The 14,726-nt window shown below is 34.3% G+C and overlaps 1 protein-coding gene and 1 long non-coding RNA gene across 2 annotated transcripts in view; both read right to left on the reverse strand.

Moving 5' to 3' along the window:
• The window catches only part of NDUFAF2 (NADH:ubiquinone oxidoreductase complex assembly factor 2), a 217,418-nt gene that overhangs the window by 69,661 nt on the left and 133,031 nt on the right, over window positions 1-14,726 (reverse strand). Inside the window, exon 2 of the mRNA XM_032280140.1 lies at window positions 8,260-8,349. Coding sequence (XP_032136031.1) covers window positions 8,260-8,349 — 90 coding nt within the window. The remainder of the gene's footprint in view (window positions 1-8,259; window positions 8,350-14,726) is intronic.
• Window positions 1,452-6,791, reverse strand: LOC116553071. The gene is made up of 2 exons (XR_004269621.1): window positions 4,144-6,791; window positions 1,452-2,593 (listed from the first exon to the last, which is right to left on the reverse strand). It is a non-coding gene; the product is annotated as an uncharacterized LOC116553071 (long non-coding RNA).

Below are 14,726 nucleotides of genomic sequence, written 5' to 3' on the forward strand. Positions count from 1 at the left end.
CCTTGCCAGATTGTTTTTTATTCTGCTAACGTTTTAATTACAGACATTTTTATCACAATGGGAAGAACAAGTGATTTCCAATGGTACATAAGTTTCTGCTTTTGCTATTAAAAAACCTCAAAAAAAATTCAAAACACTTATCATTAAATTTAAAGAAACTTTGGAAAGCCCTGGATTAAGTATAACACAACTTTAAATATTTCTGGAAAAACTACACAGGTTTGTCTGAGCATTTGATCTTTATATGCTCTGCTACTTGGGATAGCTTCATATTATATAACCTAGTATCTTAAGACTAATCTATGTCCAAGGTAAGGTTCTTCATTTAAAAAAATTGGGCAAATCCATGTTTCAAATAGTCTTTTGGATTAAGTCAAATCCTGAGACTGGGAAAGGGTCAGTTTTGACACTTTCTTATTGTATCCCCTGCTTGTCTCCTTATTACTATTGTCATTTGGTAATTAATTTTTCTAAGATGGCTGTATTATTCTTTTACAGCTTTATTGAGGTATAATTGATGTATAATAAACTGCACATATTTCAAATATAAAAAAAATTATATGGGCCCTGCCTAATCAAGAAAAAAATTTTCAGAAAGAAGTTGGCAGAATAGTATCAAGGCTTGTTACAAAACCTCAGTAATCAAGACAGTTGGCACTAGCTAAAGGATAAATAAATAACTCCATGGATGAAATAGAAAATGCAGAAATAGACACATCTATAGTCAACTGATGTCTGACAAAGGTGCTAAGGCAATTCAATGGAAAAAATAGTGGTCATTTAACAAAATGGTGCTGGAAAAATTAGATTGCCATATAAAACACGAAATGCTTATCTATACAAAAATTAATTCAAAATGTATCATAGACTTTAATGTAAAACCCAAAACTGTAGAACCCTAAACTTCTAGAAGAAATCACAGGAGAAAATATTCTTGGCCTCAGGTGAGGCAAAGATTTCATTCATACAATGCTAAAAGCATGATATATAAAAGAAAAAATGATAAAACTGGAATTATTAGAATTAAGAATATGTGCTCTTTGAAAGGCACTGTCAAGAGAATGAAAAAACAAGCCATAGACTGTGAAAAAATATTTGTCAATCACATATCTGATAAAGGACTTGTATCTATGATACATAAGAAATTCTTAAAACTAAGTAATTTTTTAATTTAATAAATTCCAGGCAAAAAGATATAAATAAGAGTACACCAAAGAAGATATACAGATGGCAAATAAGTTCATGAAAAGATGACCCAGGTCATTAGACATTACAGAAATAAAAATTAAAACCACAATGAGATATCAAAACACACCAATCAGAATGGCTCACATGTAATGAAACTGACAACAGCGATGGCTAGAGATGAGGAACAGCTTGAACCCTCATACACTACTAATGAGAATGCAAAATAGTATAGCCACATTGAAAAATATCTTGGCAGTTTTTTATAAAGCCAAATCTATACTTAAATACAAAATGGTACAGCCACATTGAAAAATGTCTTGGCAGTTATTTATAAAATCAAATCTATACTTATAACCTATCAATCCTGTCCAAGGATGTACTTGACAAAAAGTTTATGTTCTCAGATTTGTACATGAATGTGCATGTGAATTAATATTGCAACTTCACTCATACTGCTATAAAGTAAAAAGGACTCAAATGTCTTTTAACTAGTTAATGCAAAAAGATACATCAATATGACAGAATTCTAGTCAGCAATAAAAAGGAATAAACTTACTGACTCATGCAAGTACACAAGCAAATCTCAAATGTATTAAGCTATGTTAAATAAAAAAGCTGCCTTTTGCTTCTAGTCAAGATGGAGCAACAGGGACAAATTACATAAAACAACAGTCTTCAAGACAATGGACACTGAATAATGAAACACTAAGGTCTCAGAGAATGTTAAATAAGTGAAGGCTGCCCTCACAATTGCCCCAGATTACTGCTTTGAATTTTGGTTGTGCCCCAGGCAGGGAATCCTGTCAAAACCCCACTGACTATATAAATTAAGAAGATGGTGCTGGGAGTCTAGGGAAAGCAAGGTTACGTAAGTTCACAGTTCAGAGAACCAGTTGGGTGACAACTACATAGAGGGCAAACCCTAGAGGATTGGCAGAGGCCCCCTTTCAAGAAAAGGAAGTTCTGCAACTTGATAAAGGCATCTGTGAGAAAAACCTACAAACAACATATTTAATGGTGAAAGACTGAATGCTAAGGTAAGGAACAACACAAGAATATCCTTTCTAATCTTTTCTATTCAAGTGTATTGGAGGTTCAACCAAATTGTCTGGAAGTCCAGAGATTCTGTGCTGTACTGTGAGTTGATCTGAGACACTTCTTGAGTCATGAATGATAGAGCATTAGAGATATATGGAGGTTTAAAGGGTAATGAACTCAGTATTTTAATTTTATAGATGAAAAATAGGGAGGTAAATGCCTTTGCCAAAATGACCAAGGTAGTAAATGACCATTGCAGAGCATGGATGTAACCTAGGTCTTGATGCTGGAACAGGGATAGTACCATCCCTTGTCTATTATTTTATGAAGCTTACTTTGAAAGTTCTTGATGAGGAGCTCCCGTGGCCTGAGAAAGAAATGTTGAGTAGTTATGAACAATTATTAATTCTAAAAGCAATAAAAATAGGTATGACATTTTATACTGAGATATTTAGTATTAACAGTGTTAATGACAGATAGGTATGGTCTAATATACCTAAAAAGTAATTTTTATCTAACTCTCTTCTGAGGTTTTATTCTTCTATTTTAATGAGTACATATGATAAATAAAGCTTAACTGGATCAGGGTCTTTCTGCCTCTTCCAACTATATTCTGCTTTGTATGTATTTTAGGGTTCTCATAAAAAATGTTTATTATACCATTAACATGAAACAAGCTTAAACTTATCAAAAACAAGAAAAATAAAAATGAAAGATAAATACAACAATCTGAATTATAGAGAGACAAATATGAGAGGCTCTACAGAAGAACTACAAATACAGCCATGAATTAAAGTTTCACTGAAACTTTGTAACATCACCCAGTAGTTAGTACTATACTATCTCCCACAGCTGACACTTTGTCCAAGAATCTTCTATATGTTGTTTGTTTGTTTGTTTGTTTTTTCCCTGTGAGACAGGGTCTCACTTTGTCACCCAGACTGGAGTGCAGCGGCATGATCTCAGCTCACTGTAATCTCTGTCTCCTAGGTTCAAGCAATCCTTCCACCTCAGCCTCCCGAGTAGCTGAGATTACAAGTGCGTGCCACCATACCTGGCTAATTTTTTGCATTTTTGGTAGAGACGAGGTTTCACATTGCCTAGGCTAGTCTAAAACTCCCGAACTCAAGTGATCTGCCTGCCTCAGCCTCCCAAAGTGCTGGGATTACAGGTGTAAGCCATTGCACCTGGTCGAATCTTCTGTATGTTTGAAAACAATTGATCTGGTCTGCTGTTCCATGTCTTTCTTCTTAAAATGGACTATTTTCAGCAAGTCAGCAAACTTCCCGAAATACCTGTTCCTTAAACATACTTACACACTTTCAATTTGAAATGCATTCATTCAACAAATGTTGATTGACCTTGTATTTACTTTACATAAACTATTGAGCTAGGCCCTGAGAATACAAAAGTGAATAAGGTAAGGATCCTATCCTAAAAAATCTTCAAGTGTAGGGCAGAGGGTGCAGATAAGTAAACAATGTACCCCTTATAGTGTGTTATGTGTCATGACTGAAGGAGGTCCGAAGTGAGATGAAAACAGAAGAAAGGAATATCTCACTTATCACTGGGGGTTTGGAGCTGAATCAGAAAAAACTTACAAACAGAAGCAATGCCTACTCCAAAACTTGAATAAAAAATAGGAGTTTGTCAAGTTATAAATGATGTAGGCAGTGTAATATAATATTGAGTAAAAATCTGGAAGCAGATAATTTAGGTTCGAATCTGGGTTCTAGCTGCTATTTGCATTTAGGAAGCTACTTAAATCACTCAATTTCATTAGGAAGAATTAGAAGAGAATTTATAATTTCTCACTACAATATCTACCCATCTACCTGCATTTATGCCCACAGACTCTTTTTCTGCTACACTATTGATGAATTTTCCATGCTTTTGCTCAAAGGCCAACTCTTCCACCTGTGTACTAGGTTCTCCTCATCTTGTCTTCTCAAGGACGTCCTCTTTCCTGCAATTCTTCTCTCTGACAGGAACTTTTCCAACACTATTACAAAATTCTCTTCTGTCTTTAAAACAAAACAAAGTATTTCTTGACTCCATTTTCCTCTCCAAGTACTGCTTCATCATTCTCCTTTTCTTTACAGAGAAACTCCTCATAAACACTTTCTATTCTCAGTCTCTCCAAATTCTCTCTTGCTATCCTTTTTTTAATCATGTATTTGCTCCTACCACTCTACAGAACTATTTTTGTGAGAAATCCCTCTTCTTAAAGCAGAGATAATTTTCAGTCCTCATTTGACATTTTGATTACTTCTTCCTCTTTGATATTTGGCTTCTATGACACTTTTCTTCTTTTCTCCTACTACTCTGGCAGCTCCTTTTTGGTCTCCATTGCCTCTAACTAAACTATGGAGCATCCTAAGGGTGAGTGTTTGAATTTCTCATTTTGTATTTACACTAATTCTGTTTGTGATCTCTTCAGTCTCATTGCTTTATATGCCATTTATTTGCTGGCAACTCCTAAATTTTATCTCCAGTACAGATATGTCCACTAAATTCTTAGCTCACATACAATTTAACTTGGATGTCTAATAGGCATCTCAAACTTAGCATGTCCAAAATTGATTTCATCTTTCCACCCCTAACTTGCTCCTTTCACAGTCCTGCACATGAATATTAACAGCAACTCCTTTTTCCAGGTGAGACCAAAACAGCTTAAGAGTCATTATTGACTGCTTTCCTCAGATGTTCCACATCCAATATGTCATCAAATTCTGTTGGCCCTACTTTTATAATAGATCCAGAATGCAACTACTTCTTTCCACCCCCCACTATTACTCTGGCCCAAGTCACAATTAATCTCTTGCCTAAATTATTACAAGAGCTTCCTGTCTCCATATTTTGCCTATGTTCCCCTAAGTCTATTTGCAATGCAGCAGCCATAGTGATCCTGTTAAATATACCTCAGGACTTATGACTACTCTTTTCAAAACCTATAATGGCTTCCAGTCTCACTAAGAGTAAAAGCTAGAGTCTTTAAAATAGGCTACAAGGCCCCACAGATTGACAATCCTGTTAACTCTGTAAACTTATCTATTACTTTCTCTCTCATTCTATCCCAGTCACACTGGCTTCCTTGCTGTTCTTTAAACATCTGAGCATGTTTCTGCCCATTCCTGCCTCAGGGCTTTTGTGCTGCTCTCCAGTAATGCTCCTCAGATAGTTAGCTGCAAGACTAGCTCCTTATGTTTTTATTCAGAAGTCATCTCAGCAAAGCCTTTTCTAAACACTATTGAAAACTGCAAAATTCTCCCCAACACTCCCTATGCCCTTTCCCTGCTTTATTTTCTGTGGCCATTAACATACAATATAGTCTAGTTTTTTATCTGGTGTATCATCTTTCTCCCACCCCAGAACATAAGCTCTATGAATGTAGAGGTCCTTAATAATTACCTATAAAATAAACAAAAAGGGCATATTGTTTAATCTATATTGTGGGAGAATACGCAACTTACAGGTACCAGAATCCTGCTACTAATAATTGACAAATATAATATTCACCTGAACACAAAAACACTTAATTTACTTTTTCATGGTGTTGAGTTCTTATTTTTCACATTTAATTAATGTGTACCACCATAAAAATAATTTTTGTTTAGTGTTTGGTTGATACATTTGTTTTAAATATATGTTCCATGGGAGAGCTATGCAAAATTACTAGATCAGGACAGCCATAAAAAGATCAGAACTTCATTCAAACTTTCTGAAAGTCTCAAAGGCTGAAAAATGAGTCATTGCCTACTCATTTATTTATGACTTTATTTCTATAAACATCTTAATTCTATACTATTATTGGAAAAAATGATAAAAACAGACTCATTATAAGAAGGTGCAAGAATTATCTAAGAATTGTAAATGTAACTTATAACACTGGAGAGTCTGCTAAAAGGAGAAAGCTCAATTGCCCCTCCTACAAGTTGCCAATTTATGTTCTGTATTTCTTCAAAAACACTTTTGTATCTACTTATTTTTATGTTCTATTTCTCGTAGTTCTAGTATCTTCATAGCTAGTAAGCAGAAATGGAAAAATATTTTTACTGAAATAATGTTTACATTCACATGCTGGCATAAAAGTAACATAATGCCTATAGCTACCACATGTAAGGTATCATGCTATGTCAGCCAAGAGGCAATGAGCCTACTGTTTCCTCATGTATGAAGCTATATAACCCAGGTCAATTAACTAACCTTTTTAGGCCTTAAGTGCTCCATCTATTGGGTGATATGGTTTGGCTCTGTGTCCCACTCAAATCTCATTTTGAATTGGAATCCCCACGTCACTGAAGGAGGGAGGTGATTAGATCATGTGGGTGGCTTCCCCCATGTTGTTCTTGTGAAGTGAGTGAGTTTTCATGAGATCTGATGGCTTTATAAGTGTTTGGAAGTTCCTCCTTCATTCTTTTCTCTCCTGCTGCTATGCCAAGAAGGTGCTTGCCTCCCTGTCATTTTCTGCCATGATTGTAAGTTTCCTGAGGCCTCCCCAGCCATGTAAACTGTGAGTCAATTAAACCTCTTTCCTTTATAAATTACCCAGTCTCGAGTATTTCTTGATTTTCATCTTTTTTTGTTTTTTGGGTTTTTTTGAGATGGAATTTTGCTCTTGTTGCCCAAGAGGAGTGCAATGGCGCGATCTCAGCTCACTGCAACCTCTGCCTCTTGGGTTCAAGCGATTCTCCTGCCTCAGCCTCCTGAGTAGCTGGGATTATAGATGCGCACCACCATACCTGGCTAATTTTTTGTATTTTTAGTAGAAATGGGGTTTCACCATGTTAGCCAGGCTGCTCTCAAACACCTGACCTCAGATGATCTGCCTGCCTCAGCCTACCAAAGTGCTGGGATTACAGGCATGAGCCACCGTGCCTGGGCTTAGGTATTTCTTTATAGCAGTGTGAAAATGACCTAATACAGTGGGTTAATTACAGTGTAAACACAGTGATGGTAAAGTAATGGGATAATATCAGGCATCCAGGTAAATACATGATATGTGTAAGTGATATATAATATAGGTATTGAGGTTTCAGTTAGGGTTCTTTTAGTTGCATACACCAAAAGCTAGATTTCATGTAATTCAGTGCATACTGATTAAGTACCTACTAGGTGCCTTACTATGTGCCAGGCAATATGCTAGGCACTGTAAAGCAATAAAGGGAAATAAGTAACATGGTTATCGGGTACCATTTTGAACTCAGTCTTGGCAGCTGAACTTCATTCAGAAAGAAACTGAACTGGGAACCAGAAAGCTGCTGAAAAACTAGGAAATATTCTCTCTATATACTTCTCATTGTTAACTAGTTTCAGTTTTCTTCCGAGTAAATCTGTTTTCTCTGCAATATCAGCTTTTCTGAAATAAATCAGCTTTTTATGCAATAAAACTTTGATGGTAGATTAAAGGTGACCACTTACAAACTACTAAGTTTATATGTTGCTGTTACAGCCACACTGAGAGACCAACTGCTGCTGTTTCGTCTCCCTTTGATCTTTTATCTTAATTTCAAAGTCTTAGGAAAGGGATCAAGCATCCATTTTTGTCTAAACAATAGGTCAGTTAATAGGGTCATTGTGAGTTGAAAAAAATACTCCAAATGGTATCTACAGCAAGTGTCATGCATGAATTATAAAAGAAAAAACTAAAAGTTTAAGTTACTTTGCAAGTTCATGTGTGTAGTGAGTGCCAGAAACAGGATTCAAATTCTAGGGTTGTGCAAGTGTAGGGTCACCATACGAAAGTATATGCCTGCTTAAATTTTGCATCTTAGGATTTTTGCTTGCCTCACCTTAGTCCCAGTTTTCCTAATGCTTAATAGTTCTTTTTGCTATACATGCATCCCCGTACTAAAAGTTGGCACCTTCACAACTTTGAAAGAATGCAATGTTAAAAAAACAAAGTTTAAAACATTCAGACAGTAAAATTTTTTTGCAAAGAGAAACATTATATAATTATATATGGTCTTATTGAGTTTGTATATTGTTAAACAGTTTACCTCCCATGAGATTCTACTGAAAGCAGAAACTTACCTTCCCATTCTGTTGGAATATCCCCTGGTTCATAGTCTACTTCTTTTTTTTTTGCTGCTTCTACAATTCTTTTCTCTCGAATAGTTTGTCCTATAAGACAAAAGTCATTAATACATTTTTAAATCTATGCTACAGTAGTTACTGTAATTAATCCTTTAATATTGCATAACCCCTTATTTGGTTAAATAATTAAATTAACAGGAGGAGAATAGATTCCATTTTGAATTAGGTATATTACAAAAGGCAAATTCTAAACTACTGCAATAATTTATAATTATCTACCACAGCGTACAAAAATTAATGGTAGGCTTGGCGCAGTGGCTCGTGCCCATAATCCCAGCAGTTTGAGAGACTGAAGTGGGTGGCTCGCCTGAGCTCAGGAGTTTGAGATCACCCTGGGCAACATGGTAAAACTCCATCTCTATTAAAATACAAAAATTAGCCAGGTATGGTGATGCACACCTGTAGTCCCAGCTACTCTACTTGGGTGCCTGAGGCAAGAGAATTGCTTGAGCCTGGGAGGCGGAGGCTACAGTGAGCTGAGATTGTGTCACTGTACTCCAGCTTGGGCTACAGAGTGAAACTCCATCTCAAAACAAACAAACAAACAAAAAAATTCTAAATTCAAAGTACAGAAAAAGAGTAACCAATCTATAGGGCACTAACAGCCAATAAAAAATATTTTAATAATCAACAGAGAGTTCAACTCCTTCTGATTTACATGTATATATCTTAAAGGTACCAATGGCTGCGGGAATCACCCAATAAAATTGATATTCATGACTGTTACTAAGTGTGTAATGGACCAAAGACCCTGCAGCCACCCTGTCCCTAATACATTGACAAACCCAAGGGAACCAAGCCATGGGTTGAATTCCGTGGCCCATTTAAATCACTGCCTCTTAAAGGAACTTAAAAGAAGAATGACAAAAATTGGTCATTGGTTTGGTTATGGCTATGGTGGATTGAAGGTTACCACTTACAAGCCACTAAGTTCATATGTTACTGTTAGAGCCACAATGAGAGGCCAACTGCTGCTGTTTTGCCTCTCTTTGATCTTTTATCTTCATTTCAAAGTCTATGGTTCTTCAGATGAGAAATTAATATCTGGAGTGGAATAGTAGCAATGTAGAAACATGAAAGCAGAGAGACAGTAAAGAAAAAGTTGGTGAGAAGTCAAGAATGGAATGAGAATGTCTAATGCTTACATTTCTCCATAATAAAGAGTTGATTAGTGCATATTTTAAGTTTATACAGAAGGCATAAAACTATTAGTTATTTTCTTCTGTTTTCAGAAAGTTTTCATTATATCTTTCAAAGCAGCTTCGTCAAAATGGTTGCTTCAAAACATGTTCCTTTCTCATTGAAACTTTGAGCCTGCAGAAACCAGGTAGGCTTTCTACTACCTACTATTTAACAAGTGTGCCTGCTTACTCCAGGGAATGTGAGCTGAGATAGAGAAGTCATCAATGAGCAATGATAAAGGGAGCAGCATGGCTTAACAGTGATCAGACCAGTCAGGGAGAGAAATTTGGACCTTACAAAATACTCCTTTCTCTTACCACTCCTAGGCCAATCTTACACTATGCTAAATATACTGACTTACACAATTAAAGAAATCAACCTTGATGCCTACAAATCTCTCTCTTGCACTACCTGATATTCTATTAACTGTAAATTCCATTAAATGTGGACAGGAAACTCCTGAGAGTGACTGTCCAGGAGAAAGAAAGACATAAGAGGAAAGCCTGAGAAGGCTGAATGGCTGGTTTTATTTCTTCCATCTTAGTAATATTAAGTGTAAGGCTGGGAGTTCATAGACAACCCACTAAGGCTAATAAACCTTAAGAATGTGGTCAGGGAAGTTCTGCATTTCATTACGAAGTCATTTAATCAGGTGGATTTAATCCTAACACAGAAGTTCCCCAAGTTCTACAAAGAGGAGTTACCTTTTGCTCATCTTACCCAATAAATTTACAGTAGGACAAGGGACTGGTAGTAAAAGTTGTAGGGACAAGGATTAGGGTAAAAGGAGCCTATAACAATAACAACTGCATTTCTCTCATAGTAGAGGCTCAATATATGTACATGTATTTTTACTAAAACACTATTCACATTCACATATATAAATACATCATAACAAGTTACTATAAATTTAGTATTTGTAATTTAGCACACATTAAATTATGCTTATATGACAATTTTCAAAATGTGTTAGTCAAATACCTATGTTTTCATATAGTCCTTATCTAATTACCAAAATGTAAGAATATCTTTTTGGAGTAACAGTTATAGAGAGGAAAACTATTGTCTAAAATAAAAATTCAAATACATGGGATCCTCAAAGTACATGTGTGATCTATAAGTTTTTAAATGTACATCAATAAAGTTTAGCACATGGGAAGAGGACAGACAGGTCTATAGTTCTCAGTAGCACTACTAAATGCATATATATAACAGGCATATCTGCAACAAAACAAATTAACATTTCATTCCTACTTTTAGGTCTATCAACTTCATGTAAGGCCTCCCAAGGATTTAAATCAAAAGTTATACGTGTGTGTGTGTGTGTGTGTGTGTGTGTGTGTGTGTATGTGTGTGCGTATGGAAAGGCAGGAAGAGTAATTAATGAGCTAGTTTAATTTCAGGACAATCACTAAGTAAATCTTTGTTTAGAAATATGTAACATCAAAGATGTGTTTTTAAAAGTATACATCTTTAGAAATGTAAAATAAAGCTATTAGCTTATTAAATAAATTCTTTGTAATCAGACATGTTTATCTCCTCAATAAATTACTGTAAAACTATTCCTTTTGGAATAAATGCTACTTGTATAATTTTTATGAACTAGGAATGGAATTTATGTCTCCCACTGAATAAGGAATTATGCACAAATTGTGCACTTACTGATACTAATATGGTTACATGCAATATTTAAAAAGACAATCCTTAACATAGCAAAAAATTTCCATCCTCATGAATATAGCAAATTTAGGTACCTGCTCAAGTATCAAAATTTTAGGATCTGATTTACATTTAAAAATTAACTTGGTAACAAAAACATTTAATCCAATATATGTGTAGGTTCAGTAAGTCCTAATACAACAAAATAATTGACATTGGTAGACTCAATGAGTATTATTAAGTAAAATAATGCATAGTCGTTTTATTTAATACTAAACAATATTATATTTAATTGAAACACAGTGAATTCAGGAAGGTGGTAATGGTCAACAATCTATGGATTTAAAGACCATAGATATAACAGTATATTTTTCCAAACTTTAAAAACTTTAAAGCTAGCTGATGTCGAGTCAATTGTCCTAGGAGAATAGCAGATTTCCTTTTTCTTTGTTTAGAAAAATATGGAGCCCATTCAGTTTTTTTTAAAAAAAGAAAGAAAAAATAATAAAAGGCGAGATCCTGAGGCATATCATAGATGACAACGGTTTAGGTCAAAGACAGATTTCACCTGTTCTACTGAACTTCTAAGGATACAGTATGAGTACCCTGGACACAGACATAGGAAGGAGACTCTAGATCAGAATCCTGAACTTCAGCCATTCAAGTACCATCTTTGCGATTTTTGCTATACCTTACAGTACTATATCTTAATATTTTTCTTTACAGTAATTTGCATTTTTCTTCAATACTCATTTTTACCTTTCCCTAAAAAATATTCATGAAATCACCGACTTAATGTATTAGTTGTATTTTTTTCTCACCCATAAAAATAGATTTAAAAAATATAAAGGGTTGTCTTTGTGTCATCTAAAGTCATCTTGTAGACCACACTTGGGAAACCACACTGCAGACCATATTGTTTGAAGAGACAGGCCCAGCCACATATATGGTGATACAAGGCATAAAACCAATATAACAAGTAGGAAATTCCTATGGGCAGGGAATGGTGTTGAATATCAAAGTCTTGCTTGGATTATGTTTACCCTTGATTTCATAAAATCCTGTAGTGTACAACAATGTTTAGTTAGGTTTGAAGGAAGAAGGGAGAGCTCCTAGATTTCCAGAGAGAGGCAGGAAAAAAAAACAACACTAACATTTATGGCAGGTTTACCATGTCCCAGACAATGAACTAAGGTTTAGCTCTGCATGATTAATTTCATTTAAGCTTTACAATGCTATGAGGTACTATTATTACTTTATTTTAATGAACCATTTATATATTTCATTTATAAAGAGGTTGAGGCTTAAAAGAACTTAAGACATTTACTTGGTAGCAAACAGAAATCAGGATTTGAACATGGGTCTTTTGACTCCAGATCCTAGACACTTAACCACTAAGACATGTTGCCAGACTTTCAGATAACTGCAAATTTTACATCTTTAAACTGAATAGATTTCAGCTGGTAAAATACAAGGGCTAAGCCAAAAAGCAAAAGTCACTGCCATTTCTTAAAAGATTAAAAAATAAACTCTTTCTTTCCAAAAAAGAAAAACGGAAAAACCAGTGCCTTTCATTAAGGTGTTTCAGAATGTAGAAAACACATCTTAAATCACTTAACTTAATCCTAATAATAGAGTCATTAAAACTTCACTGAAGAAGATTTGGAAAATATAAAAAGTAGAAAAAAATTAAAATGATCTGTGAGCACATGACCCAAAATATCATATTAACATGTTATTCTATTTCCTTTCAGTTTATTATAACTAACAGATCATAAATACACAACACATATATTTGTGCACATGTATTTATAAGATTAAGGTTGTACCTATATCCTTTTTCCTACCACATGGAAAATATGAAAATTTTCATGTTATTTTTCCATAACTTACAAAGAAAAATCAACATTCAGTTTCTGAACTTGTTCTGACATTCTGAGGAAAAAGAAATTTCTTGTAAAAATGTGTTAATAACATTTCTTTTGTTCAACTGTGTTTAAAATGTGAAGATAAAAGTAAAAAAGACTGCCTTGTTAAGCACAGGCTGTAAAGCAAATTAAAAAAATACTAAAAAGGAAAATTTATGCCAATTAAAGATATGTATCAGATACGCCATACAAAGGGAGTTTTACAAATTAAGGCAGAACTTCAAGACCAGGGGAGGAAGAAAGAGGTAAAGTATAGTGATCCATACATTCTTTATGTTAACATGTAATGGATTTATTAGTGATATTTAAAATGAATTAATAAACACTTAAAAATTCTCAGTTTTATGTGTTTAAAATAAATTTTATAGTATATATTTAAGGGATATAACATGATGTTGTGAGATATGGATAGACAGCAAAAAGGTTACTAAGAGTGAAGCAAATTAAAATATACATCATCTCACAGTTACCCCTTTTTGCGTGTGGCAAGAGCAACTAAAATCTGCTCATTTAGCATGAATCCTACACACAGTACAGTTTTATTACCAGTAGTCTTCATGAACATTAGATCTCTAGATTTGTTCACCCTACATGTCTGCTATTTTGTATCCTTTGATACACATCTCCCTATTCCCAACCACCCCTTCCTGTCCCAGGCGACCACTGTTTTGTTTCTGGTCTCTGTACACAATCAGCCCTCTGTATCCATGAGTTCTGCATCCACCGATTCAGTGGACCACAACTGAAAATATTCGGGAAAAAAATGATAAAATAACAATACAACAATAAAACAGAAATTTAAAATACAGTATAACAACTATTTACATAGCATTTAGACTACATTTGGTATTATAAGTAATTTAGAAATAATTTAAAGTATACAGAAGTATGTGGATAGGTTATATACAAACACTATGCCATGTTATATGAGTGACTTGATCATTACAGATTTTTGATCAAAACTTTTTGGTCAAAAATTAGTTGATCATATATGTTTAGATTGATTTCTAGGTTCTCTATTCTGTTCCACTGATTTATATGTCTATTTTTATGCCAGTACCATACTGTTTTGATTACTATAGCTCTGTAATAAAATTTTAAATCAGAAAGCATTAAAAAGTGTTTATTAATTTTAAATCAAGGTTGCTTCCAACTTTGTTTTGCTTTCTCAGAATTGTTTTGGCTCTCTGAGGTCTTTTATGGTTCTATACAAATGTTAGGATTATTTTCCTAACATTTGTGAAATGTCTGTGAAGAATGCCATTGGAATTTTGATAGAGTTTGTGTTACATATGTATGCTGGTTTGAGTACTATGAACATTCTAACAATATTAATTCTTCCAATCCATGTGCATGGGATATCCTTCCCTTTATTTGTGTCTTCTTTAGTTTCTCTCATCAGTGTTTTATAGTTTTTGGTGTACATATTTTTCACCTCCTTACTTAAATTTATTCCTTAGTATCTTATGTTATTTAATCCTATCATAAATGGGATGGTTTCTTGATGTCTTTTTCAATTAGGCTGTGTATTAAAATGCTAATTTTTGTATGTTGATTTTTATATGCTAATTTTTGTATCCTGTAACTTTATTGAATTCATTTATTAGTTCTAACAGGTTTTTTATTTTTTGTAAA

This window comes from Sapajus apella, unplaced genomic scaffold, assembly GCF_009761245.1.
Source record: "Sapajus apella isolate SASKATOON/1434 unplaced genomic scaffold, GSC_monkey_1.0 scaffold1, whole genome shotgun sequence".
NCBI lineage: Eukaryota > Metazoa > Chordata > Mammalia > Primates > Cebidae > Sapajus > Sapajus apella.